Raw genomic sequence first — 26,483 nt, 5'->3', positions numbered from 1 at the left:
GACGCGCCCTCGAAGGAGAGTCTGACTGCGATAAGGAGAAGCTAATTCAATTTCACGACGGATCAGCTGTTACCAAGGCGCTGGGATTAGCCTGGGAACCTTCTTCTGACCAACTTCTGTTCAACTTTTCTCAATTATCTGTAAATCATCGAGTCACCAAGCGTATTGCACTTTCAACAATAGCCAAATTCTATGATCCGCTCGGTTTAATAACACCGATTGTCACAAAGGCCAGATCTTTTTGCAATCCCAATGGAATGCTAAAGTGGATTGGGATGACACATTACCAGAGCCTATTCTTTCGTCATTGGGGGAGTTGACCTCTCAGTTATCGATCGTCCAAAACTTGAAATTTTCACGATTCGTAATGCAACCTCAGTCTTCCATCCAGTTGCATGGATTCTGCGATGCTAGCATAGCGGCTTATGGACCGTGTTTATACTTGCGGTCGGAGGCCAATGGAGAAGCAAAGGTCCATTTGCTCTGCGTCAAGTCGAGAGTGGCCCCTTTAAAGGCTTTGACAATTCCAAGATTGGAGTTCTCGACAGCGCTTTTATTGGCGGAGCTTATCGTAAGCGTCGAGGAAACCATCGATTTCGAATGCGACTTTCATTGCTGGGCAGACTCGTCTATCGTACTGGCGTGGATTCGGCAGCCTCCGAGGGATTTCAACGTATCTGTATCCAACAGAATCGCGAAAATTCAGGAGATGACAAAAGGCATGACTTGGCACCATGTTCCAACAAGCTTAAATCCGGCGGATGTCGTATCGCGAGGCTGTACCCCGAGAGAATTACTGGAGCACTCCCTGTGGGCTAACGGGCCTCCATTCCTGCTGCAAAGCTCGTCAAAATGGCCCTCTCTTCCAAATGCAGTTAAGGATCTTCTAGAACGTCGTTCCGCAGCGCTAGTTGGAACTGTTTGCACTGACATTTCGATCAACTGCAAATTCCTTGACTCTTTTCATAAGTTGCAGCGTGTATTTGCGAACATTTATCGGTTCATTTCGAATTGCAGAGCAAAATCTTCACCTTCAAGGAACAGTGTTACCGTTGAGGAGCTCAATTCGGGGACCATACTTCTTCTGAGGAGCATTATTTAGCCAAGGAGTATGGATGTCTTAGCCAGGACAGGCCGTGCCCACAGAAGAGCAAGCTGATTTCGCTGAGACCAATAATGGGCTCCGATGGATTACTTCGCGTTGGTGGAAGACTTCAGAATGCAAACCTGGACTACGATAGGCAGCATCCGATATGGTTACCCAAGGATCATCCAGTTACCAAGGCAATCATTGTATATTTTCATATAAAATATTTGCACGCAGGATCGCAAGCATTACTTGCCACATCAAAGCAAAGATATTGGCCAATTGGAAGACGAAAGTTCGTGGCTACCGTTATCAACAAATGCGTCAGATGTTTTCGGATGAAGCCTGTCACTTGGGAGCACGTTATAGGCAGCTTGCCAGCAAATCGAGTTCAGGCTAACCCATCATTTCATACCACGGGAGTGGATTATTGTGGACCATTTTATCAAAAGGCAGAGGCCCGCAACAAGGCGCCTCACAAGTGCTACATTGCCGTCTTTGTCTGCTTCTCTACGAAGCCCACGCATTTGGAAGTCGTCCACGATCTCACAACGGATTCTTTCATCGCAGCGTTCTGAATCTTCTCCACCAGCCTGAGAGGCACTCCGCGCACTATTTGGAGTGACAATGCGACGAATTTTGGCGCTAAGAGCGAGCTAACCGAGCTGAAAAATCTATTTCTGAGCGAACCCCACACGGCTGCGATAGCTTCCTCCTGCTTAGCTGATGGGGTTGATTGGAAGTTCATACCTCCGCGTGCCCCACATTTCGGTGGTTTATGGGAGGCGGCTGTTAAATCGGCCAAATTTCACTTTTATAGAGTCGTCGGTGCTTCCATCTTGGGCCTCGATGAATTGAGAACTCTCGCTTATGAGATTTCTGCCATCCTTAACTCCCGTGCACTCTGTCGAATTTCAGAAAACGCTGAAAGTCTTGAGGTGCTAACGCCGGCCTATTTCCTGAAAGGCTCCAGCTACACAAAGTTTCCTGAGCCTGATATCATGCATCTCCGAGAAGGTTGCCTCAGCAGATGGCAAAGGGTGACACAGATGCAGCAGCATCCACTGGAAGCAGTGGAGCAGCGAATATTTATCCTTGCTCCAAGAAAGGAGTAATTGGCGCGTCGAAACATCCAACATCAATGTCGAAAGCATCGTGTTGCTGAAGGAGGACAACCTTCCACCCTTGAAATGGCAGCTGGGGTGCATCCAAGGAGTCGTCCCAGGCGAGGACGGCGTCGTCAGAGTAGCTATGGTCCGTACGGCTACGGGTCTAGTCAAGAGAGCAGTCGCCAAGTTAGCCGTTCTGCCCATCGATTCCCATTTAGTTGGAGCCCTACTTCCTCCAACGGGGGGAGTATGTTCGAAGCAGCCCGCCAGCGCCTAGTCTAGTGCGCATAGGTGTATGGCTGAACCTGTAGCGCTCTTGCGCTCTTGCGCTCTCCTCTTTATATTTGCCTTATCTCGCTAAGCTGTCGCGCTACCTATTCAGCGACTACATTGTAAAACCCGTATTAAAATATGAAGCCAGGCTTTCGGCTGCAGCAGTGCAGATTCGACTGGCAGAATAAACACGACACGTACTTAAACTTATAAAATTAAAAGCGTTATTATTACATAACCTAAGGGTGACATTTTTATAGTCTTCCCCCAAACAGCCCGACGGCAGTTGAAACTGAACTTGCTGTGCTTAGATTTCTGGTCAGACGTTCTAGCTTCTAGGGTACTCGGACAGGGTTAGAACAATTTTATGGTCAGGGTGTGATAATTTAGAAAATGTTTTCTATGTTATAGAAAATATTTCTATATTTTGGAGTTCATTTTTATTTTTTATAAAATATTTCTTTATTTAAGAAAGCGTTTCTATTTTTTAGGGTTATCTAATTTTTAAGGTTAATTTGAGAAAAATGTTCTATTTTTTAAGGTAAATTATTTTTTAGGGCGGAATTCCTCATTTTAAGAAAAAAATTTCTAAAAACAAGTACCATTTTTACTAAAATATAGAATTTTTTTCTTCGACGAGTTTATTTCATGGCGACAATTTCTACATTTGAGAAACACTTTCTTGATTCAAGAAAAGTTTTCTTGTTATAAGAAAAAAATTCCTTGAAAATAGAAATCTTTTCTTGGATTAAAAAAAATATAGTTTTATGGCGAATTTCTAAAATTTAGGGTTCATTTTGCTAAGAGAGCAGGGTATTTCGCGACCGTGTAATGATGGTCGTGTGTGTTGAGTTCTAGCGGGTATTTTTTGAAAAGTTATTGGTGTAGGCAACGAGCAGCTTCTATTCTTGATCGCGAATCCTATTAGAATTCGTTATACTTAACCCACATAAAACTTCTGCTCTATCCAAAATTTGAATGCCGGCGGGACCCGTCTTAGCGCTAGCAGTCAGTTGGGACGGGGTGAGTTTTTGGCAATAAAACTCTGGACATTCATCACACTAATATATTACAGAGTCCCTCTATCATAAACTTTATTCTTTGATTCGAACTATTGTTTACTAATTAAATGGGATACTAAGGTCTGGGGCGTATCTACATTCTTTAAAACCACTCTGTGATGTTGTTGAGAGGCTGGCTCTTTACCCTCCCTACCATGGTTTCCGTAGCCGAGTTGTGTGAAACCCATAATACAAATGTTACCGAATTATCTTAACCCTTGCTTCCCGTTGTGGAATCCAAGTATAACCAAATCATTTCCAAAATCTCAACAATTTAAATAACAATACTAATCATTTCAATGTTCATAATAAAGGTTTATTACAAACTAACGTAACATAAATCAGTTTTACTTAACAGGATACAAGACTACCGAACCGCTACAAATTTTCCCATAGGAGCTCGAAGAATCATATTTGGAGATTTAGTAGCTTTACATATGTCACATTGTCTTATAAAAGAATAAACATATTTGACAAGTCCAGGCCAAAAAAAAATTCTGCGAATTAACTCGACGGTTTTTCCGCTGCCTCCATGAGCTGCTACTTGTGGATTGTGTGCTTTACCTATCAATTCTGAACGTAACTGTTGAGGAACCCATAACTTTCAGGATGTGTTTTCTTGTTCTGTATTACCCGAAGCATGTTCACGCCTTGCATATAAGTTAACAAGTCAACATAAACCAGCAAAAGTCAATGTACCAGCCGCTGACTTTTGTTGTTATTTAGCTTCGGCCGAAACTGCTGATCCAGCATTTAGGCCGGATGCTCGTGCACAGACGGCAAGCACTGCATATTTGCGTGGCCGCTGTGAGTCTTTTGTTAGCTTTAAGTTTCTTTTCAATTCAGTTTATATCAAAGCCTTGAATAAAGAGCACCAGCTCTGATAATATTTAACTCCGGCTACCGCCGTTAAAGATCTTATTATTTCACACTGACTGAGTCTCTAGGCCAGCCGGTAAAGTAGGGCAGTCACCCTTCCACCCTATTCTTCCTAATTTATCGACGGATGACAACAGCCAACCGGCTACCTTCACGGAGACGGCTGCGAGGGAACCTCTACGGAGTTAAATACTAATTGGCGCACAGCTCGCGGAAAACCCACCCGCATAAATTCGGACCTAAGAGGGAAACTAGGATAGGAAAACCATTTCACAAAAAATGTAAGTGGACTCCTCCGGCTATTTAACTTTTAGTCTGCAAAAATTCCCAGTCTTTTACGTGTCCCAAGTTTTTATCTGCAAATATTTTATGCGACAAATACGAAAAATATTAATCGCCGTGTTTAAAAAATAAAAAGTAATAAATAAAAAATACACTGCAAGTATAACGTACTAACCAACAAATAGAAAATCAAACACAATTAGTGGAAATCAGCCTTTTAACTTTGAATTTTATTTATTCTGGTTGTTTTTTCTGTGTCTTTCTGTTCGGGCCACGCAGTAATACGAAACGGCCGCCTGACTTTGTCTTTGTTTTTTCTGCATTCTTTTCTTTTGGGAACTGCTTATGCAAACGTTTAGTTGTAAGAGTGCTCTCAGTCGCTCTCATGAACGACGCCTTCCGTCAGTATAGGAACAAAAAAGTTTTTTCTAGCGACTCCGAGTCCGGGAGCGAAGAGAGCGGTCACAGTCACAGTCACAGCCTTACAGTAAAACGCAAGCCCCTCTACCCCCCAGTACGCTGCCGTCGGCAGAGCGCTGGCAGAGCAGGCCGCGCAAAATCACCGAAGAGACCTGGAGCTGCGGCAGACGATCGAGCTGCTCGCTGCTCAAGTGGCTGAAGTTAGGGTACAACCGAAGCCAGCCCAAACCTTAGAAATTACAACATATGAAGATATAGAGATTAATGACAATGTTCGATGTGACGAGCCATTGGATGCCGTCAAGTGCCTGCCAGAATTTTCAGGGGTACAAGATTCATACGTTTCATGGAGACAAGCGGCCGTCGCCGCTTATCATATTTTTAGACGATATAATGGTAGCTCACGCCACTACCAGGCAGTTATCATTATCACAAGCAAGGTCAGGGGCCCTGCCGATGCGGTGTTGTCCTGGTTTGGCACAGTGCTGAATTTTGACGCGATAATAAGTCGCCTTGATTTCACGTACAGTGACAAACGACCGATGCACGTCATCGAACAGGAGTTAGGAACTTTAAGGCAAGGGGGCCTAACTCTGCTAAACTATTATGACGAAGTAGAGAAAAAACTCACTTTGTTAACAAATAAGGTGCATATGTCACATGATTCGGGTATGGCAAAAGCTCTGTGTGACAAATTCAGGGATGACGCTCTGAGAGTATTCATATCAGGACTTAGGCGAAATCTTACAGACGTGCTCTTTGCGGCAAACCCTAAAGATTTGCCGACGGCCCTGGCCCTAGCACAAGAGGTTGAGTCCAACCATGAAAGGTACACCTTCGCGGCAGCCTTTGCAAAAAGCCAAGAAGATCGCAAAATAGGCGAAAAAACACAAAATCGGCAACAGGTAAAAAACCATCAGCCGGCGGACTCTCAAATAGATGGCGGCAAAAACCCGCACTTTTCTAGACAGACTAGGGCGCAAATCCATTCCGATCAGCGCAATAATAACATCCAAAACAGAAGTTACAGTTCAGAACCTATGGACATTGATCCCTCACTTTCAAAAATAATTCCACCCGTTCAAACGCAAGCCTACCAAAATCGGAGACCTGCCACGTCCGACCGAACCAAAGCAAAGCAACAGCAAAGGGTAAATCACGTCACCCAGGGTGTAGGAAATGAACCAGGGTCATACGCCAGCACAGCTTCCAAGGCGGCGGAGAAAATCGATGATAACATCATCACAGATTATGACTCTGATGTCAATAATTTTGTAGGGGAAGATCCCTGCTGCCCGTCATCAGACGAAGAGTAGCGGGGACCGATATGAGGTTTCTTATCGACACGGGCGCGTCAAAAAATTTCATCCGACCTCACAAAGGGTTGAAAGGCGTTCACCCCGTAGAATCCCCATTCCCAATACATTCAATCCATGGCACTACCAAAGTTATGAAGAAATGCTTCGTATCAATGTTTAATTTAAAGGCTACGTTCCTTATACTACCCGACTTGTCTTCCTTCGACGGAATAATCGGCCCTGACCTGTTAAAACAGGCAGGGGCATCACTCTGCCTATCCTCCGGTCACCTAAAATGGGGCACCGAGGTAGAGCAGCTCGTTTTCCACAAGTGCACTGACGTCAATTTCACCAGCGTGGATTGTTCAGATGCACCGCCTTTGGCAAAGAATGCGTTTTTAGAGATGCTAAGGACCCGGAGAAAGGCCTTGCAGACCCTAACGAGGCTTTACCTTACAACACTTCGGTGGTAGCTACCATCAGAACAGTTAACGAGGAGCCCATATACGCAAAATTGAACCCGTACCCCATGGGAGCAGCGGATTTTGTCAACAACGAAATTCAGGATCTGCTAAGAAATGGAATAATTCAAAAGTCGGCATCCCCCTACAACAACCCAATATGGGTGGTAGACAAAAAAGGGACCGACGAAAGCGGAAATAAGAAAATGCGGCTACCCGATAAGTACCCCATGCCAAATATTTCAATGATATTGGGGAATCTCGGCAAAGCGAGGTATTTCTCAACGTTGGACCTTAAGTCTGGCTATCACCAGATTACGCTCGCGGAACGAGACAGAGAAAAAACCTCGTCCTCAGTAAATGGGGGTAAATATGAGTTTAAAAGGCTTCCGTTTGGTCTCAAAAATGCAGCCAGCACAACAAATAAGGTGCATATGTCACATGATTCGGGTATGGCAAAAGCTCTGTGTGACAAATTCAGGGATGACGCTCTGAGAGTATTCATATCAGGACTTAGGCGAAATCTTACAGACGTGCTCTTTGCGGCAAAACCTAAAGATTTGCCGACGGCCCTGGCCCTAGCACAAGAGGTTGAGTCCAACCATGAAAGGTACACCTTCGCGGCAGCCTTTGCAAAAAGCCAAGAAGATCGCAAAATAGGCGAAAAAACACAAAATCGGCAACAGGTAAAAAACCATCAGCCGGCGGACTCTCAAATAGATGGCGGCAAAAACCCGCACTTTTCTAGACAGACTAGGGCGCAAATCCATTCCGATCAGCGCAATAATAACATCCAAAACAGAAGTTACAGTTCAGAACCTATGGACATTGATCCCTCACTTTCAAAAATAATTCCACCCGTTCAAACGCAAGCCTACCAAAATCGGAGACCTGCCACGTCCGACCGAACCAAAGCAAAGCAACAGCAAAGGGTAAATCACGTCACCCAGGGTGTAGGAAATGAACCAGGGTCATACGCCAGCACAGCTTCCAAGGCGGCGGAGAAAATCGATGATAACATCATCACAGATTATGACTCTGATGTCAATAATTTTGTAGGGGAAGATCCCTGCTGCCCGTCATCAGACGAAGAGTAGCGGGGACCGATATGAGGTTTCTTATCGACACGGGCGCGTCAAAAAATTTCATCCGACCTCACAAAGGGTTGAAAGGCGTTCACCCCGTAGAATCCCCATTCCCAATACATTCAATCCATGGCACTACCAAAGTTATGAAGAAATGCTTCGTATCAATGTTTAATTTAAAGGCTACGTTCCTTATACTACCCGACTTGTCTTCCTTCGACGGAATAATCGGCCCTGACCTGTTAAAACAGGCAGGGGCATCACTCTGCCTATCCTCCGGTCACCTAAAATGGGGCACCGAGGTAGAGCAGCTCGTTTTCCACAAGTGCACTGACGTCAATTTCACCAGCGTGGATTGTTCAGATGCACCGCCTTTGGCAAAGAATGCGTTTTTAGAGATGCTAAGGACCCGGAGAAAGGCCTTGCAGACCCTAACGAGGCTTTACCTTACAACACTTCGGTGGTAGCTACCATCAGAACAGTTAACGAGGAGCCCATATACGCAAAATTGAACCCGTACCCCATGGGAGCAGCGGATTTTGTCAACAACGAAATTCAGGATCTGCTAAGAAATGGAATAATTCAAAAGTCGGCATCCCCTACAACAACCCAATATGGGTGGTAGACAAAAAAAGGGACCGACGAAAGCGGAAATAAGAAAATGCGGCTACCCGATAAGTACCCCATGCCAAATATTTCAATGATATTGGGGAATCTCGGCAAAGCGAGGTATTTCTCAACGTTGGACCTTAAGTCTGGCTATCACCAGATTACGCTCGCGGAACGAGACAGAGAAAAAACCTCGTCCTCAGTAAATGGGGGTAAATATGAGTTTAAAAGGCTTCCGTTTGGTCTCAAAAATGCAGCCAGCATTTTTCAGAGGACCATAGATGACATCCTACGAGAGCAAATAGGTAAATTTTGCTATGTTTACGTTGACGACGTAATAATATTCTCGGAGGACGAAAACTCTCACGTTAAACACGTAGATTGGGTTCTAAAGAGCCTGTACGAGGCAAACATGAGAGTGTCGGTAGAAAAGTCGAGCTTTTTTAAGAAAAGTGTCAGCTTTCTTGGGTTTATAGTCACTTGTAATGGTGCTACCACTGACCCAGAGAAAGTAAAGGACATCAAGGAATTTCCGGAGCCCAAGAATGTATTCGAGGTACGGTCATTTCTGGGCCTGGCTAGCTACTACCGATGCTTTATTAGGGATTTTGCGGCAATAGCAAGACCTTTCTCGGAAATCTTAAAGGGGAAAACGGAACAGTTAGTAGACACAGGTCACGAAACATTCCGGTACAGTTCTCTGAAGCGCAAAAACAAGCGTTTCAGAAGCTTCGAAATATCTTGGCGTCTGACGATGTCATGCTGAGATACCCCGATTATAAAAAAGGCATTCGATCTAACGACAGATGCCTCGGCCTATGGCATTGGTGCAGTGTTGTCCCAAGAGGGACGTCCGATTACAATGATCTCAAGGACATTAAAGGACAGAGAGGTTAACTATGCTACCAACGAAAGGGAGCTATTAGCCATAATTTGGGCACTGGCCAAACTAAGGCATTATTTATACGCGGTCAAAGATATAAACATCTTCACCGACCATCAGCCATTAACCTTTGCAGTATCGGAATCCAAAGATTTAAAGATGGAAAGCGCGCATTGACGAATCCGGAGCGCGAATATTTTACAAACCCGGTAAGGAAAACCTAGTTGCCGACGCACTCTCGCGACAACAACTTAATGTCATGGAGGAGCAAGAAGCTGAATCGTGCACAATCGAGACGACGGAAAAGCCATTAAATTGCTTCCAAAACCAAATAATCTTGGAGGAGGCACGCTTCCCGTCAAAACGCAGCTTCGTCCTTTTTGGTAACAAGAGACGGCATGCGATTAATTTTTCCTGCATAGAGAGTTTACTTGATGAGCTCGCAGATGTAATCGGTCCTAAAGGCGTAAACGCTATCTATTGCGACTTGCACACGTTGGCAATGGTACAGGACGAACTGGTTCGGCAGTTTCCGGCCACAAAATTTTGGCATTGCAAAAATCGTGTAACAGACATTTTTGCAGTCAGCGAAAGACGGGAAATCCTCACCGTCGAACACAACAGGGCCCACAGGTCATCCCAGGAAAATGTAAAGCAGGTACTCTCCGAGTACTACTTTCCAAAAATGGCCAAATTAGCTACCGAAATCGTAGCGAATTGCAGGACTTGCAAGAGAGCCAAGTACGACAGGCACCCAAAGAAACAGGAGCTCGGCGAGACACCGATCCCCTCTCATGTAGGAGAAATGTTACATATTGACATTTTCTCTACAGATAAAAATACTTCCTTACTTGCATCGACAAGTTTTTGAAGTTTGCCGTCGTGCAACAGGTCCACTCAAGGACAATTGAAGACCTCAAGCCGGCTCTACTACAAATTATGAATTTCTTCCCAAGAGCTAGGGTAGTCTACTGTGATAATGAACCATCATTAAATTCACACACTACCTCAGCCATGCTCGACAGCCATTTTGGCGTTAGCATTGCAAAAGCACCGCCCCTCCACAGCGTCTCAAACGGGCAAGTAGAGCGCTTTCTAGGTACCCTTGTGGAACTTGCGCGATGCCTGAAAATCGACAAGGGAATGACGGACACTGTAGAGATAATTTTATTGGCCACCGCCAAATACAATAAGTCGATACACTCCGTTGTTAACAAACGACCAGCCGACATTGTGCAAACACACCCAGACGACCCGCAGATGGAAGTCCAAAATAAAATAATACAAGCCCAAAACACTCTCAGAACTTGGGAAAATGCCTCCCGGCAAAACAGAGTATTCGAGGTCGGCGAAAAAGGCTTGGTCAAATCAAACCGAAGTCTTGGCAATAAACTCACACAGCTGTGTGAGGAGAAAGCCGTTGAAGCGGACCTGGGGACCACGGTCCTCATTAAGGGGAGGGTGGTCCACAAAGATAACCTAAAATAGGATTAATTTTTTACATCTTTAGCCACTTGGCAACCGTTTACTTATTTTTTTTTGTTAAGTTAGAATAACATTCCTGGAAAAAATTATTACATCAAGGATCATTCCACAGGTGCGGACTTATCATCCTACTATCCCTGTCTATGGTGTCGACACACATCTTCGACTATTCGCGAGCTAAATACATTCCCATCATTGATGGTGAGGTATTAGTATGGGAAGAATTTGCATACGCGACTCACACTGCAAACCTTTCGGAGTACACACGAATACTAGACGAAACAACAAACATGTGTGACAAGTTTCCCCAATCGCACATGAGAAAGTTGCTGGAAGTAGATACCGCGCATATGCGAGACCTACTGGAATCGCTAGGCGTGCACCATAGGGTCGCCAGGAGCTTAGATTTTTTGGGATTAATCTTAAAGGTAGTAGCAGGAACACCGGATGCCGGTGATATGGAGAAGACAAGATTTACGGAAATGCAGCTAATAAACGCAAGCAACAGACAGGTGGAAATTAACACTAAAGTTCAAAGTAAAATCAATCAATTGACCGCCACAGTAAATCAAATCCTCACAGTTACAAAAAATAAACAAATTGACACAGGCCATTTATATGAAACCCTCCTTGCTAGAAATAGAATGCTAATGATGGAACTACAGAACCTTATGCTTGCAATTACATTAGCTAAAATTAATATTGTCATCCCAAATATATTTGACCACGCAGACCTAAAGTCAATTTGGCTTGAGGAACCCACTAATACCCCCATAAGGGATCTCTTGTCCGTAGCGTCGGTTAAAATATTACAATCTGCCAATTCCTTGCATTTCATAGTTAAGTTTCCAAAGGTAAAGTTTGCCTGTAAGAAAGTCACAATATTACCCGTCACTCACCATAATATCATGCTGCGGATACCGAACAATGTTGTGGCAACATGTGGTGGAGAAGTCCACACCGTTAAGGATTGTACCGTGTCGCCAGGAGCTACGTTCTGCCAAATATCATCAGGCAGCTCTTGCGCTAGAGAACTCTATGCGGGTGTTTTGGCGCACTGCGAGACCCAACCAACCGACTTACAACCCATAACTCGAGTCGATGAAGAAATAATCATTGTCAACGACCAAACAGCTAAAGTCCGGGTAGACAATGGTACTGAGGTCTGGCTGCACGGTACTCACCTTGTCGCATTTGAAGATTGCGTCTCCATCAACGAAACCCTCTACGTAAATCATGACAAGATCCAAAGAAGAAGTCCAGGAGTTGCAAGCTCACCATTGCTTAACATTACCATCAATCACGACGTATTGAGCCTCCCTTACCTTCATCGATTAAAAGAACGTAATGTGGAGCTCATTCGGGAGTTCGACAAGGATATTGGGACCAATCTAAAATATCGCGCAATGCTCATAGTAGGAATTCTATGTTGTGCGATGATTGCCATTGTCATGATCTATCTCCATTTCTTCAAGGCAAGAAGATCTGCGGCACAGCTGAAGGAAGTCATCACCGAGATAGCGGCGGCCGAGGGCGGCCTTAATTCAAAGGGGGAGTAGTTAACAAGTCAACATAAACCAGCAAAAGTCAATGGACCAGCCGCTGACTTTTGTTGTTATTTAGCTTCGGCCGAAACTGCTGATCCAGCATTTAGCCCGGATGCTCGTGCACAGACGGCAAGCACTGCATATTTGCGTGGCCGCTGTGAGTCTTTTGTTAGCTTTAAGTTTCTTTTCAATTCAGTTTATATCAAAGCCTTGAATAAAGAGCACCAGCTCTGATAATATTTAACTCCGGCTACCGCCGTTAAAGATCTTATTATTTCACACTGACTGAGTCTCTAGGCCAGCAGGTAAAGAAGGGCAGTCACCCTTCCACCCTATTCTTCCTAATTTATCGACGGATGACAACAGCCAACCGGCTACCTTCACGGAGACGGCTGCGAGAGAACCTCTACGGAGTTAAATACTAATTGGCGCACAGCTCGCGGAAAACCCACCCGCATAAATTCGGACCTAAGAGGGAAACTAGGATAGGAAAACCATTTCACAAAAAATGTAAGTGGACTCCTCCGGCTATTTAACTTTTAGTCTGCAAAAATTCCCAGTCTTTTACGTGTCCCAAGTTTTTATCTGCAAATATTTTATGCGACAAATACGAAAAATATTAATCGCCGTGTTTAAAAAATAAAAAGTAATAAATAAAAAATACACTGCAAGTATAACGTACTAACCAACAAATAGAAAATCAAACACAATTAGTGGAAATCAGCCTTTTAACTTTGAATTTTATTTATTCTGGTTGTTTTTTTCTGTGTCTTTCTGTTCGGGCCACGCAGTAATACGAAACGGCCGCCTGACTTTGTCTTTGTTTTTGCTGCATTCTTTTCTTTTGGGAACTGCTTATGCAAACGTTTAGTTGTAAGAGTGCTCTCAGTCGCTCTCATGAACGACGCCTTCCGTCAGTATAGGAACAAAAAAGTTTTTTCTAGCGACTCCGAGTCCGGGAGCGAAGAGAGCGGTCACAGTCACAGCCTTACAGTAAAACGCAAGCCCCTCTACCCCCCAGTACGCTGCCGTCGGCAGAGCGCTGGCAGAGCAGGCCGCGCAAAATCACCGAAGAGACCTGGAGCTGAGACGATCGAGCTGCTCGCTGCTCAAGTGGCTGAAGTTAGGGTACAACCGAAGCCAGGCCAAACCTTAGAAATTACAACATATGAAGATATAGAGATTAATGACAATGTTCGATGTGACGAGCCATTGGATGCCGTCAAGTGCCTGCCAGAATTTTCAGGGGTACAAGATTCATAAGTTTCATGGAGACAAGCGGCCGTCGCCGCTTATCATATTTTTAGACGATATAATGGTAGCTCACGCCACTACCAGGCAGTTATCATTATCACAAGCAAGGTCAGGGGCCCTGCCGATGCGGTGTTGTCCTCGTTTGGCACAGTGCTGAATTTTGACGCGATAATAAGTCGCCTTGATTTCACGTACAGTGACAAACGACCGATGCACGTCATCGAACAGGAGTTAGGAACTTTAAGGCAAGGGGCCTAACTCTGCTAAACTATTATGACGAAGTAGAGAAAAAACTCACTTTGTTAACAAATAAGGTGCATATGTCACATGATTCGGGTATGGCAAAAGCTCTGTGTGACAAATTCAGGGATGACGCTCTGAAAGTATTCATATCAGGACTTAGGCGAAATCTCACAGAAGTGCTCTTTGCGGCAAAACCTAAAGATTTGCCGACGGCCCTGGCCCTAGCACAGGAGGTTGAGTCCAACCATGAAAGGTACACCTTCGCGGCAGCCTTTGCAAAAAGCCAAGAAGATCGCAAGATAGGCGAAAAAACACAAAATCGGCAACAGGTAAAAAACCATCAGCCGGCGGACTCTCAAATAGATGGCGGCAAAAACCCGCACTTTTCTAGACAGACTAGGGCGCAAATCCATTCCGATCAGCGCAATAATAACTTCCAAAACAGAAGTTACAGTTCAGAACCTATGGACATTGATCCCTCACTTTCAAAAATAATTCCACCCGTTCAAACGCAAGCCTACCAAAATCGGAGACCTGCCACGTCCGACCGAACCAAAGCAAAGCAACAGCAAAGGGTAAATCACGTCACCCAGGGTGTAGGAAATGAACCAGGGTCATACGCCAGCACAGCTTCCAAGGCGGCGGAGAAAATCGATGATAACATCATCACAGATTATGACTCTGATGTCATTAATTTTGTAGGGGAAGATCCCTGCTGCCCGTCATCAGACGAAGAGTAGCGGGGACCGATATGAGGTTTCTTATCGACACGGGCGCGTCAAAAAATTTCATCCGACCTCACAAAGGGTTGAAAGGCGTTCACCCCGTAGAATCCCCATTCCCAATACATTCAATCCATGGCACTACCAAAGTTATGAAGAAATGCTTCGTATCAATGTTTAATTTAAAGGCTACGTTCTTTATACTACCCGACTTGTCTTCCTTCGACGGAATAATCGGCCCTGAGCTGTTAAAACAGGCAGGGGCATCACTCTGCCTATCCTCCGGTCACCTAAAATGGGGCACCGAGGTAGAGCAGCTCGTTTTCCACAAGTGCACTGACGTCAATTTCACCAGCGTGGATTGTTCAGATGCACCGCCTTTGGCAAAGAATGCGTTTTTAGAGATGCTAAGGACCCGGAGAAAGGCCTTGCAGACCCTAACGAGGCTTTACCTTACAACACTTCGGTGGTAGCTACCATCAGAACAGTTAACGAGGAGCCCATATACGCAAAATTGTACCCGTACCCCATGGGAGCAGCGGATTTTGTCAACAACGAAATTCAGGATCTGCTAAGAAATGGAATAATTCAAAAGTCGGCATCCCCCTACAACAACCCAATATGGGTGGTAGACAAAAAAGGGACCGACGAAAGCGGAAATAAGAAAATGCGGCTAGTCATCGACTTTCGCAAATTAAATGAAAGGACCGTGTCCGATAAGTACCCCATGCCAAATATTTCAATGATATTGGGGAATCTCGGCAAAGCGAGGTATTTCTCAACGTTGGACCTTAAGTCTGGCTATCACCAGATTACGCTCGCGGAACGAGACAGAGAAAAAACCTCGTCCTCAGTAAATGGGGGTAAATATGAGTTTAAAAGGCTTCCGTTTGGTCTCAAAAATGCAGCCAGCATTTTTCAGAGGACCATAGATGACATCCTACGAGAGCAAATAGGTAAATTTTGCTATGTTTACGTTGACGACGTAATAATATTCTCGGAGGACGAAAACTCTCACGTTAAACACGTAGATTGGGTTCTAAAGAGCCTGTACGAGGCAAACATGAGAGTGTCGGTAGAAAAGTCGAGCTTTTTAAGAAAAGTGTCAGCTTTCTTGGGTTTATAGTCACTTGTAATGGTGCTACCACTGACCCAGAGAAAGTAAAGGACATCAAGGAATTTCCGGAGCCCAAGAATGTATTCGAGGTACGGTCATTTCTGGGCCTGGCTAGCTACTACCGATGCTTTATTAGGGATTTTGCGGCAATAGCAAGACCTTTCTCGGAAATCTTAAAAGGGGAAAACGGAACAGTTAGTAGACACAGGTCACGAAACATTCCGGTACAGTTCTCTGAAGCGCAAAAACAAGCGTTTCAGAAGCTTCGAAATATCTTGGCGTCTGACGATGTCATGCTGAGATACCCCGATTATAAAAAGGCATTCGATCTAACGACAGATGCCTCGGCCTATGGCATTGGTGCAGTGTTGTCCCAAGAGGGACGTCCGATTACAATGATCTCAAGGACATTAAAGGACAGAGAGGTTAACTATGCTACCAACGAAAGGGAGCTATTAGCCATAATTTGGGCACTGGCCAAACTAAGGCATTATTTATACGCGGTCAAAGATATAAACATCTTCACCGACCATCAGCCATTAACCTTTGCAGTATCGGAATCCAAAGATTAAAAGATGGAAAGCGCGCATTGACGAATCCGGAGCGCGAATATTTTACAAGCCCGGTAAGGAAAATCTAGTTGCCGACGCACTCTCGCGACAACAACTTAATGTCATGGAGGAGCAAGAAGCTGAATCGTGCACAATCGAGACGACGGAAAAGCCATTAAATTGCTTCCAAAACCAAATAATCTTGGAGGAGGCACGCTTCCCGTCAAAACGCAGCTTCGTCCTTTTTGGTAACAAGAGACGGCATGCGATTAATTTTTCCTGCATAGAGAGTTTACTTGATGAGCTCGCAGATGTAATCGTTCCTAAAGGCGTAAACGCTATCTATTGCGACTTGCACACGTTGGCAATGGTACAGGACGAACTGGTTCGGCAGTTTCCGGCCACAAAATTTTGGCATTGCAAAAATCGTGTAACAGACATTTTTGCAGTCAGCGAAAGACGGGAAATCCTCACCGTCGAACACAACAGGGCCCACAGGTCATCCCAGGAAAATGTAAAGCAGGTACTCTCCGAGTACTACTTTCCAAAAATGGCCAAATTAGCTACCGAAATCGTAGCGAATTGCAGGACTTGCAAGAGAGCCAAGTACGACAGGCACCCAAAGAAACAGGAGCTCGGCGAGACACCGATCCCCTCTCATGTAGGAGAAATGTTACATATTGACATTTTCTCTACAGATAAAAAATACTTCCTTACTTGCATCGACAAGTTTTCGAAGTTTGCCGTCGTGCAACATGTCCACTCAAGGACAATTGAAGACCTCAAACCGGCTCTACTACAAATTATGAATTTCTTCCCAAGAGCTAGGGTAGTCTACTGTGATAATGAACCATCATTAAATTCACACACTACCTCAGCCATGCTCGACATCCATTTTGGCGTTAGCATTGCAAAAGCACCGCCCCTCCACAGCGTCTCAAACGGGCAAGTAGAGCGCTTTCATAGTACCCTTGTGGAACTTGCGCGATGCCTGAAAATCGACAAGGGAATGACGGACACTGTAGAGATAATTTTATTGGCCACCGCCAAATACAATAAGTCGATACACTCGGTTGTTAACAAACGACCAGCCGACATTGTGCAAACACACCCAGACGACCCGCAGATGGAAGTCCAAAATAAAATAATACAAGCCCAAAACACTCTCAGAACTTGGGAAAATGCCTCCCGGCAAAACAGAGTATTCGAGGTCGGCAAAAAGGCTTGGTCAAATCAAACCGAAGTCTTGGCAATAAACTCACACAGCTGTGTGAGGAGAAAGCCGTTGAAGCGGACCTGGGGACCACGGTCCTCATTAAGGGGAGGGTGGTCCACAAAGATAACCTAAAATAGGATTAATTTTTTACATCTTTAGCCACTTGGCAACCGTTTACTTATTTTTTTTTGTTAAGTTAGAATAACATTCCTGGAAAAAATTATTACATCAAGGATCATTTCACAGGTGCGGACTTATCATCCTACTATCCCTGTCTATGGTGTCGGCACACATCTTCGACTATTCGCGAGCTAAATACATTCCCATCATTGATGGTGAGGTATTAGTATGGGAAGAATTTGCATACGCGACTCACACTGCAAACCTTTCGGAGTACACACGAATACTAGACGAAACAACAAACATGTGTGACAAGTTTCCCCAATAGCACATGAGAAAGTTGCTGGAAGTAGATACCGCGCATATGCGAGACCTACTGGAATCGCTAGGCGTGCACCATAGGGTCGCCAGGAGCTTAGATTTTTTGGGATCAATCTTAAAGGTAGTAGCAGGAACAATTTCACAAGCGTGGATTGTTCAGATGCACCGCCTTTGGCAAAGAATGCGTTTTTAGAGATGCTAAGGACCCGGAGAAAGGCCTTTGCAGACCCTAACGAGGCTTTACCTTACAACACTTCGGTGGTAGCTATCAGAGCATCAGAACAGTTAACGAGGAGCCCATATACGCAAAATTGTACCCGTACCCCCAGCAGCGGATTTTGTCAACAACGAAATTCAGGATCTGCTAAGAAATGGAATAATTCAAAAGTCGGCATCCCCCTACAACAACCCAATATGGGTGGTAGACAAAAAAGGGACCGACGAAAGCGGAAATAAGAAAATGCGGCTAGTCATCGACTTTCGCAAATTAAATGAAAGGACCGTGTCCGATAAGTACCCCATGCCAAATATTTCAATGATATTGGGGAATATCGGCAAAGCGAGGTATTTCTCAACGCTGGACCTTAAGTCTGGCTATCACCAGATTACGCTCGCGGAACGAGACAGAGAAAAAACCTCGTTCTCAGTAAATGGGGGTAAATATGAGTTTAAAAGGCTTCCGTTTGGTCTCAAAAATGCAGCCAGCATTTTTCAGAGGACCATAGATGACATCCTACGAGAGCAAATAGGTAAATTTTGCTATGTTTACGTTGACGACGTAATAATATTCTCGGAGGACGAAAACTCTCACGTTAAACACGTAGATTGGGTTCTAAAGAGCCTGTACGAGGCAAACATGAGAGTGTCGGTAGAAAAGTCGAGCTTTTTTAAGAAAAGTGTCAGTTTTCTTAGGTTTATAGTCACTTGTAATGGTGCTACCACTGACCCAGAGAAAGTAAAGGACATCAAGGAATTTCCGGAGCCCAAGAATGTATTCGAGGTACGGTCATTTATTATTAAACCGTCGTCGCATGCAGACGTGTATTTATTGTGCTCCGGGGAAAAATATTCAATAAAATCACAAAAGTGCAGTGACCGTTTTAATAAATCTACTATAACGCGAAAAGACGCTTTCTGCGATGAAATCGCGAATGTTTATATTGATTGGTCATTTAATTAATATAAAACTTAACACTTAAAACTCTAATTAACTTTACCACGAATACAATGAGACTGAACGACGTTCGCACACAACGTCAACGTGAGCAAGACGAGAGACGGCTCTCAGTACAAAGAAATAACGCGTACTTCTCTTTTAAAGCAACCGAAAATAATGCAAGCTCTGATCAAGCGCGGGCAATTACCCCCAACTTGACCGAGTTCTTAAACGTAGCGAGCGAGAGAGCGCGTTCTTGCTCCCCCTCGCTACCATCGACGTCTCTGCGGCCAAAGAGCGCTGAATGTGCTCCAATGCAGGTATGCAATAACCTAAGCTCATCAGCAGTAACTAGCTCCGCAATTTCTTTAACAACGTCAACTGTAACTACAACAACAACTGCAACCGTATCGACTGCTCGTTTAATGACATCATCAGCTAGCAGCGCAAATATTAATACGTCTGCCACTGCGCTGCCCGAAAAACAGAACAAAACCAATGAATGTACTAAGCCGGCTGTGCAGAATGGTATGGATCGCTACATCCAAATCAAAAGGAAGCTGAGCCCTCTAAATTCTCAACGCAAAATAACCCGTAACAATGCTAGCCTAGCTGGAATAGAAACGCCCACGAACTCAAACCGATTTAAAATCTTGGAAGACGCCTATGACGTTGAGGCGGCCGAATCCACTGAAGTCGAGAAAAGGAAGCCAAAACCTCCGCCCATTTATATTCGAGAAAAAAGTTCCAATGTTCTTGTCAACAAAATTTGTCGAGCTTATTGGAAAGGATAACTTCCACATAATACCTTTAGTAAAGGGCAACATCCAGGAAACAAAGGTTCAAATGAAGTCTGAAGATAATTACAGAGTATTATCGAAATATCTTTCCGAGAATAAAAAGAACTTTTACACGTATCAGCTAAAAATAGCAAGGGCCTGCAAGTCGTTCTTAAGGGCATAGAGTCCGACGTAACGCCTGCAGAGATAACAAAGGCGCTTCAAGAGAAGGGATTTAACGCTAAGACAGTCTTCAACATCCTTAACAGGGATAGAAAGCCGCAGCCACTCTTTAAGGTTGAGCTCGAACCAGAAAATAAGCCCCTAAAGAAATACGAAGTGCACCCCATTTACAATCTTCAGTTCCTGCTGCACCGCAGAATTACAGTTGAGGAACCGCACAAACGCAATGGCCCGGTACAATGTGCGAACTGCCAAGAATATGGCCATACAAGGTCATACTGTAAACTGCGCCCGGTGTGTGTAGTTTGTGGAGATCTTCATGACTCCGCACACTGCCCAACGAGCAAAGATGACTGCAACTCGAAAAAGTGCGGCAACTGCGGTGGCAATCACACTGCTAACTACAGAGGCTGCCCTGTTTACAAGGAGCTGAAAAGTCGCATCCACCAGAGAGGAACTGCCGCCCGCACCCAAAATAAACAGATGACAGCTTCCAGAACAAACCCTGAAGTCTTCTTCTCGACTGCAGCCAGATCCTCACTAGGACCCTTAAACTCTGATAAAAATGTGACTTACGCAAGCGCTTTAAAATCAGGACTGGCTAACCCTGTCTCAAAAAGTTCATTTCTGCAATCAGCATACCAAGAACCGAACACGGCTCAGCAGCAACAATTCCCGGAGCAGTCAAAAAGCAACTTCGAAGATATGATATACAGCCTGCAGCAAAGCCTTACGGAGTTTATGTCGTTTATGCGCACAACTATGCAAGATTTAATGCGAAACCAAAATCTACTGATTCAAATGCTGGTTTCACAACAATCCAAATAATGACTTCCCTAAGGATATCTACGTGGAACGCTAACGGCGTCTCACAGCATAAACTTGAGTTAGCTCAATTCCTACTCGACAACCATATCGACGTAATGCTGCTTTCAGAAACACACCTTACAAATAAATACAATTTTCAACTACGAGGTTACTCATTTTACGGAACAAATCATCCAGATGGTAAAGCACATGGTGGGACTGGAATTCTAATCAGAAGCCGTATTAAGCACCACTATCATAACAAATTTGCTAAAAATTATCTACAGGCCACATCTATAAATATACAAACAAATACTGGCAACCAACTTACACTAGCCGCCGTATACTGCCCCCCTCGCTTCACCATAGCTGAAGATGAGTTTATGCAGTTTTTCAACTCACTAGGAGACCACTTCATAGCAGCAGGGGACTACAACGCCAAGCACACACACTGGGGATCACGTTTCGTGACTCCAAAAGGAAAACAGCTCTATAATGCAGTTATAAAAGCCAAGAACAAGCTGGACTATGTTTCTCCTGGCAGACCAACATACTGGCCGGCAGACCCAAGGAAACTACCCGATTTAATAGACTTTGCAATTACCAAAAACATTTCTAAAAATCTGATAAGCGCCGAATGCCTCTCGGATCTTTCATCGGATCACTCGCCTGTCCTGTTTATTCTTCTCCGACATCCAGGCGCATTGGAGCAATCGTTTAAATTGACATCTCAGAAAACCAATTGGGTTAAGTACAAGAAATACATTAGCTCACACATTGAGCTAAGTCCTCATCTCAACGATGAAGCCAACGTAGACAGATTTGTTAATACACTGGAGTCTGTACTCGTCTCTGCAGCTCGAGTTTCAACACCCCAAACTACAAGTACACAAAGCAACCAAAAGAAGACAAATCTACAAATAGAACAGCTCGTCCTCGAAAAGCGACGCTTACGTCGAGAGTGGCAACTCCACAGATCACCATCTGCTAGGCAAAGCTTCAAATATGCCTCACGTCAACTCACAAAAGCTTTACAGCAAGAAGAAGCACATGTCCACCGACGCTACATAGAGCAATTGTCAACATCTAGCACAAAACACTCACTATGGAGAGCTCACCCTACTCTAAGCTCACCGAAAGTAACCGTGATGCCTATTAGAAACCCCACAGGCGGCTGGGCGCGCAGCGATGCAGACAGAGCCAGCACGTTTGCCAACCACCTTAAAAATGTCTTCCAACCAAATCCTGCCACTAGTGCGTTCACCTTGCCGACTTTACCACATGAGCCTCAGCTTCAACATGAACCAATTGAGTTTCGCCCAAACGAAATCGTTAACATCATCAAAAATCAGCTGAATCCGAAAAATTCCCGGGCTGCGACCTCATAACTCCCAAAATGATCATTGAGCTCCCATATTGCGCCGTTTGCACTATCACCCAGCTTTTTAATGCCATCGCAAAACTTGGCCACTTTCCAGTGAGATGGAAAAAGTCGATTATAATAATGATAGGAAAGCCAGGAAAAGACCACACAATTCCCACGTCGTATAGACCTATAAGCCTACTCTCATGCTTATCTAAACTCTTTGAAAAATGCGTATTGATTCGGATAAACACATACCTAAGAATCCAGGAAGGAATTCCGTCACATCAATTTGGGTTTCGTGAAAACAATTGAGCAGGTCAACCGGATAACATCAGAAATTCGGAACGCGTTCGAAAAACGAGAGTACTGTACTGCCATATTTTTAGACGTCTCTCAAGCATTTGATAGAGTTTGGCTAGAAGGTCTAATGTTCAAGATCAAGACAATGCTCCCCTACAACACCCATAAGCTTCTAGAGTCTTACCTCTACGACAGAAAATTTGCTGTTCGATGCAACACTGCTATAACTGACGATTTCACTATTGGAGCTGGAGTTCCTCAAGGAAGCGTGCTTAGGCCAACATTATATGTCCTCTACACAGCAGACGACTAACAACAAGCACACGACTAACAACATCTACGTTTGCTGAAGATACAGCCATTCTCAGCCGCTCAAAATGCCCGATGCAAGCAACTGCGCAGCTCGCTCTTCATCTGGTCGATGTAGAAAAGTGGCTATCAGATTGGCGAATTAAAGTGAACGAACAAAAATGCAAGCAGGTTACGTTCACCCTGAACAGGCAAAACTGCCCGCCGCTCATGTTAAACCATACTCTACTCCCGCAAGCAAACGAAGTGACATATCTAGGAGTACACCTCGACAGAAGACTCACATGGCGCCGGCACATTGAAGCCAAAAGAACACACCTAAAGCTAAAAGCCAGTAGCCTTCATTGGCTTATCAACGCTCGGTCTCCCCTTAGTCTTGAATATAAAGTCCTGCTGTATAACTCGGTACTAAAACCTATATGGATGTACGGCTCTCAGTTATGGGGGAATGCCAGCAATAGCAATATTGACATAGTCCAGCGAGCTCAGTCGAAGATCTTGAGAACAATCACCGGGGCACCGTGGTACGTTCGCAACGAAACCATACATCGCGACTTAAACATTCTACCAGTCAAAGAAGTGATCGCAGAACAGAAGGAAAATTACTTTACCAAGCTATCGTTGCACCCTAACCACCTGGCGAGAGGTCTTACAAGGTTGATCAACCAATCACGCCTTCGTCGCAATGACTTACCTACCCAGCGACCGACTTGAGGCACGCGCAACCAGAATGCAGTCTTATTATACTGTTAGTTAAATTTTAATGTTAAGATTCGTAAACTTATTGTTAGTCTCAAAATTAAGAGAAGATTCAATAAATAAAAGCAAAGTTAAATAAAAAAAAAAAAAAAAAAAAGAATGTATTCGAGGTACGGTCATTTCTGGGCCTGGCTAGCTACTACCGATGCTTTATTAGGGATTTTGCGGCAATAGCAAGACCTATCTCGGAAATCTTAAAAGGGGAAAACGGAACAGTTAGTAGACACAGGTCACGAAACATTCCGGTACAGTTCTCTGAAGCGCAAAAACAAGCGTTTCAGAAGCTTCGAAATATCTTGGCGTCTGACGATGTCATGCTGAGATACCCCGATTATAAAAAGGCATTCGATCTAACGACAGATGCCTCGGCCTATGGCATTGGTGCAGTGCTGTCCCAAGAGGGACGTCCGATTACAATGATCTCAAGGACATTGAAGGACAGAGAGGTTAACTATGCTTCCAACGAAAGGGAGCTATTAGCCATAATTTGGGCACTGGTTAAACTAAGGCATTATTTATACGCGGTCAAAGATATAAACATCTTCACCGACCATCAGCCATTAACCTTTGCAGTATCGGAATCCAAAGATTAAAAGATGGAAAGCGCGCATTGACGAATCCGGAGCGCGAATATTTTACAAACCCGGTAAGGAAAATCTAGTTACCGACGCACTCTCGCGACAACAACTTAATGTCATGGAGGAGCAAGAAGCTGAATCGTGCACAATCGAGACGACGGAAAAGCCATTAAATTGCTTCCAAAACCAAATAATCTTGGAGGAGGCACGCTTCCCGTCAAAACGCAGCTTCGTCCTTTTTGGTAACAAGAGACGGCATGCGATTAATTTTTCCTGCATAGAGAGTTTACTTGATGAGCTCGCAGATGTAATCGGTCCTAAAGGCGTAAACGCTATCTATTGCGACTTGCACACGTTGGCAATGGTACAGGACGAACTGGTTCGGCAGTTTCCGGCCACAAAATTTTGGCATTGCAAAAATCGTGTAACAGACATTTTTGCAGTCAGCGAAAGACGGGAAATCCTCACCGTCGAACACAACAGGGCCCACAGGTCATCCCAGGAAAATGTAAAGCAGGTACTCTCCGAGTACTACTTTCCAAAAATGGCCAAATTAGCTACCGAAATCGTAGCGAATTGCAGGACTTGCAAGAGAGCCAAGTACGACAGGCACCCAAAGAAACAGGAGCTCGGCGAGACACCGATCCCCTCTCATGTAGGAGAAATGTTACATATTGACATTTTCTCTACAGATAAAAAATACTTCCTTACTTGCATCGACAAGTTTTTGAAGTTTGCCGTCGTGCAACAGGTCCACTCAAGGACAATTGAAGACCTCAAACCGGCTCTACTACAAATTATGAATTTCTTCCCAAGAGCTAGGGTAGTCTACTGTGATAATGAACCATCATTAAATTCACACACTACCTCAGCCATGCTCGACAGCCATTTTGGCGTTAGCATTGCAAAAGCACCGCCCCTCCACAGCGTCTCAAACGGGCAAGTAGAGCGCTTTCATAGTACCCTTGTGGAACTTGCGCGATGCCTGAAAATCGACAAGGGAATGACGGACACTGTAGAGATAATTTTATTGGCCACCGCCAAATACAATAAGTCGATACACTCGGTTGTTAACAAACGACCAGCCGACATTGTGCAAACACACCCAGACGACCCGCAGATGGAAGTCCAAAATAAAATAATACAAGCCCAAAACACTCTCAGAACTTGGGAAAATGCCTCCCGGCAAAACAGAGTATTCGAGGTCGGCGAAAAAGGCTTGGTCAAATCAAACCGAAGTCTTGGCAATAAACTCACACAGCTGTGTGAGGAGAAAGCCGTTGAAGCGGACCTGGGGACCACGGTCCTCATTAAGGGGAGGGTGGTCCACAAAGATAACCTAAAATAGGATTAATTTTTTACATCTTTAGCCACTTGGCAACCGTTTACTTATTTTTTTTGTTAAGTTAGAATAACATTCCTGGAAAAAATTAATTACATCAAGGATCATTCCACAGGTGCGGACTTATCATCCTACTATCCCTGTCTATGGTGTCGACACACATCTTCGACTATTCGCGAGCTAAATACATTCCCATCATTGATGGTGAGGTATTAGTATGGGAAGAATTTGCATACGCGACTCACACTGCAAACCTTTCGGAGTACACACGAATACTAGACGAAACAACAAACATGTGTGACAAGTTTCCCCAATCGCACATGAGAAAGTTGCTGGAAGTAGATACCGCGCATATGCGAGACCTACTGGAATCGCTAGGCGTGCACCATAGGGTCGCCAGGAGCTTAGATTTTTTGGGATTAATCTTAAAGGTAGTAGCAGGAACAATTTCACAAGCGTGGATTGTTCAGATGCACCGCCTTTGGCAAAGAATGCGTTTTTAGAGATGCTAAGGACCCGGAGAAAGGCCTTTGCAGACCCTAACGAGGCTTTACCTTACAACACTTCGGTGGTAGCTATCAGAGCATCAGAACAGTTAACGAGGAGCCCATATACGCAAAATTGTACCCGTACCCCCAGCAGCGGATTTTGTCAACAACGAAATTCAGGATCTGCTAAGAAATGGAATAATTCAAAAGTCGGCATCCCCCTACAACAACCCAATATGGGTGGTAGACAAAAAAGGGACCGACGAAAGCGGAAATAAGAAAATGCGGCTAGTCATCGACTTTCGCAAATTAAATGAAAGGACCGTGTCCGATAAGTACCCCATGCCAAATATTTCAATGATATTGGGGAATATCGGCAAAGCGAGGTATTTC

At 44.4% G+C, this 26,483-nt stretch overlaps 1 protein-coding gene across 1 annotated transcript; it reads left to right on the top strand.

Annotated features, from left to right (window-relative positions):
- Positions 1 to 1,176: 1,176 nt before the first annotated feature.
- LOC123037550 lies at positions 1,177 to 1,665 on the top strand. Its single transcript, XM_044458799.1, has one exon. It carries the CDS (start codon positions 1,177 to 1,179, stop codon positions 1,663 to 1,665), a length of 489 nt encoding a protein of 162 aa, XP_044314734.1.
- The last annotated feature ends 24,818 nt before the right edge of the window (positions 1,666 to 26,483 follow it).

Source organism: Drosophila rhopaloa, unplaced genomic scaffold (genome assembly GCF_018152115.1).
Source record: "Drosophila rhopaloa isolate 14029-0021.01 unplaced genomic scaffold, ASM1815211v1 contig_172, whole genome shotgun sequence".
NCBI classification, from domain to species: Eukaryota; Metazoa; Arthropoda; class Insecta; order Diptera; family Drosophilidae; genus Drosophila; species Drosophila rhopaloa.
This window is presented reverse-complemented; position numbering and strand designations above follow the sequence as displayed.

What these genes read in the sequence shown, in the direction of transcription:
- LOC123037550 (XM_044458799.1), top strand. Translation starts at nt 1,177, where the DNA reads ATGGGCTCCGATGGATTACTTCGCGTTGGTGGAAGACTTCAGAATGCA.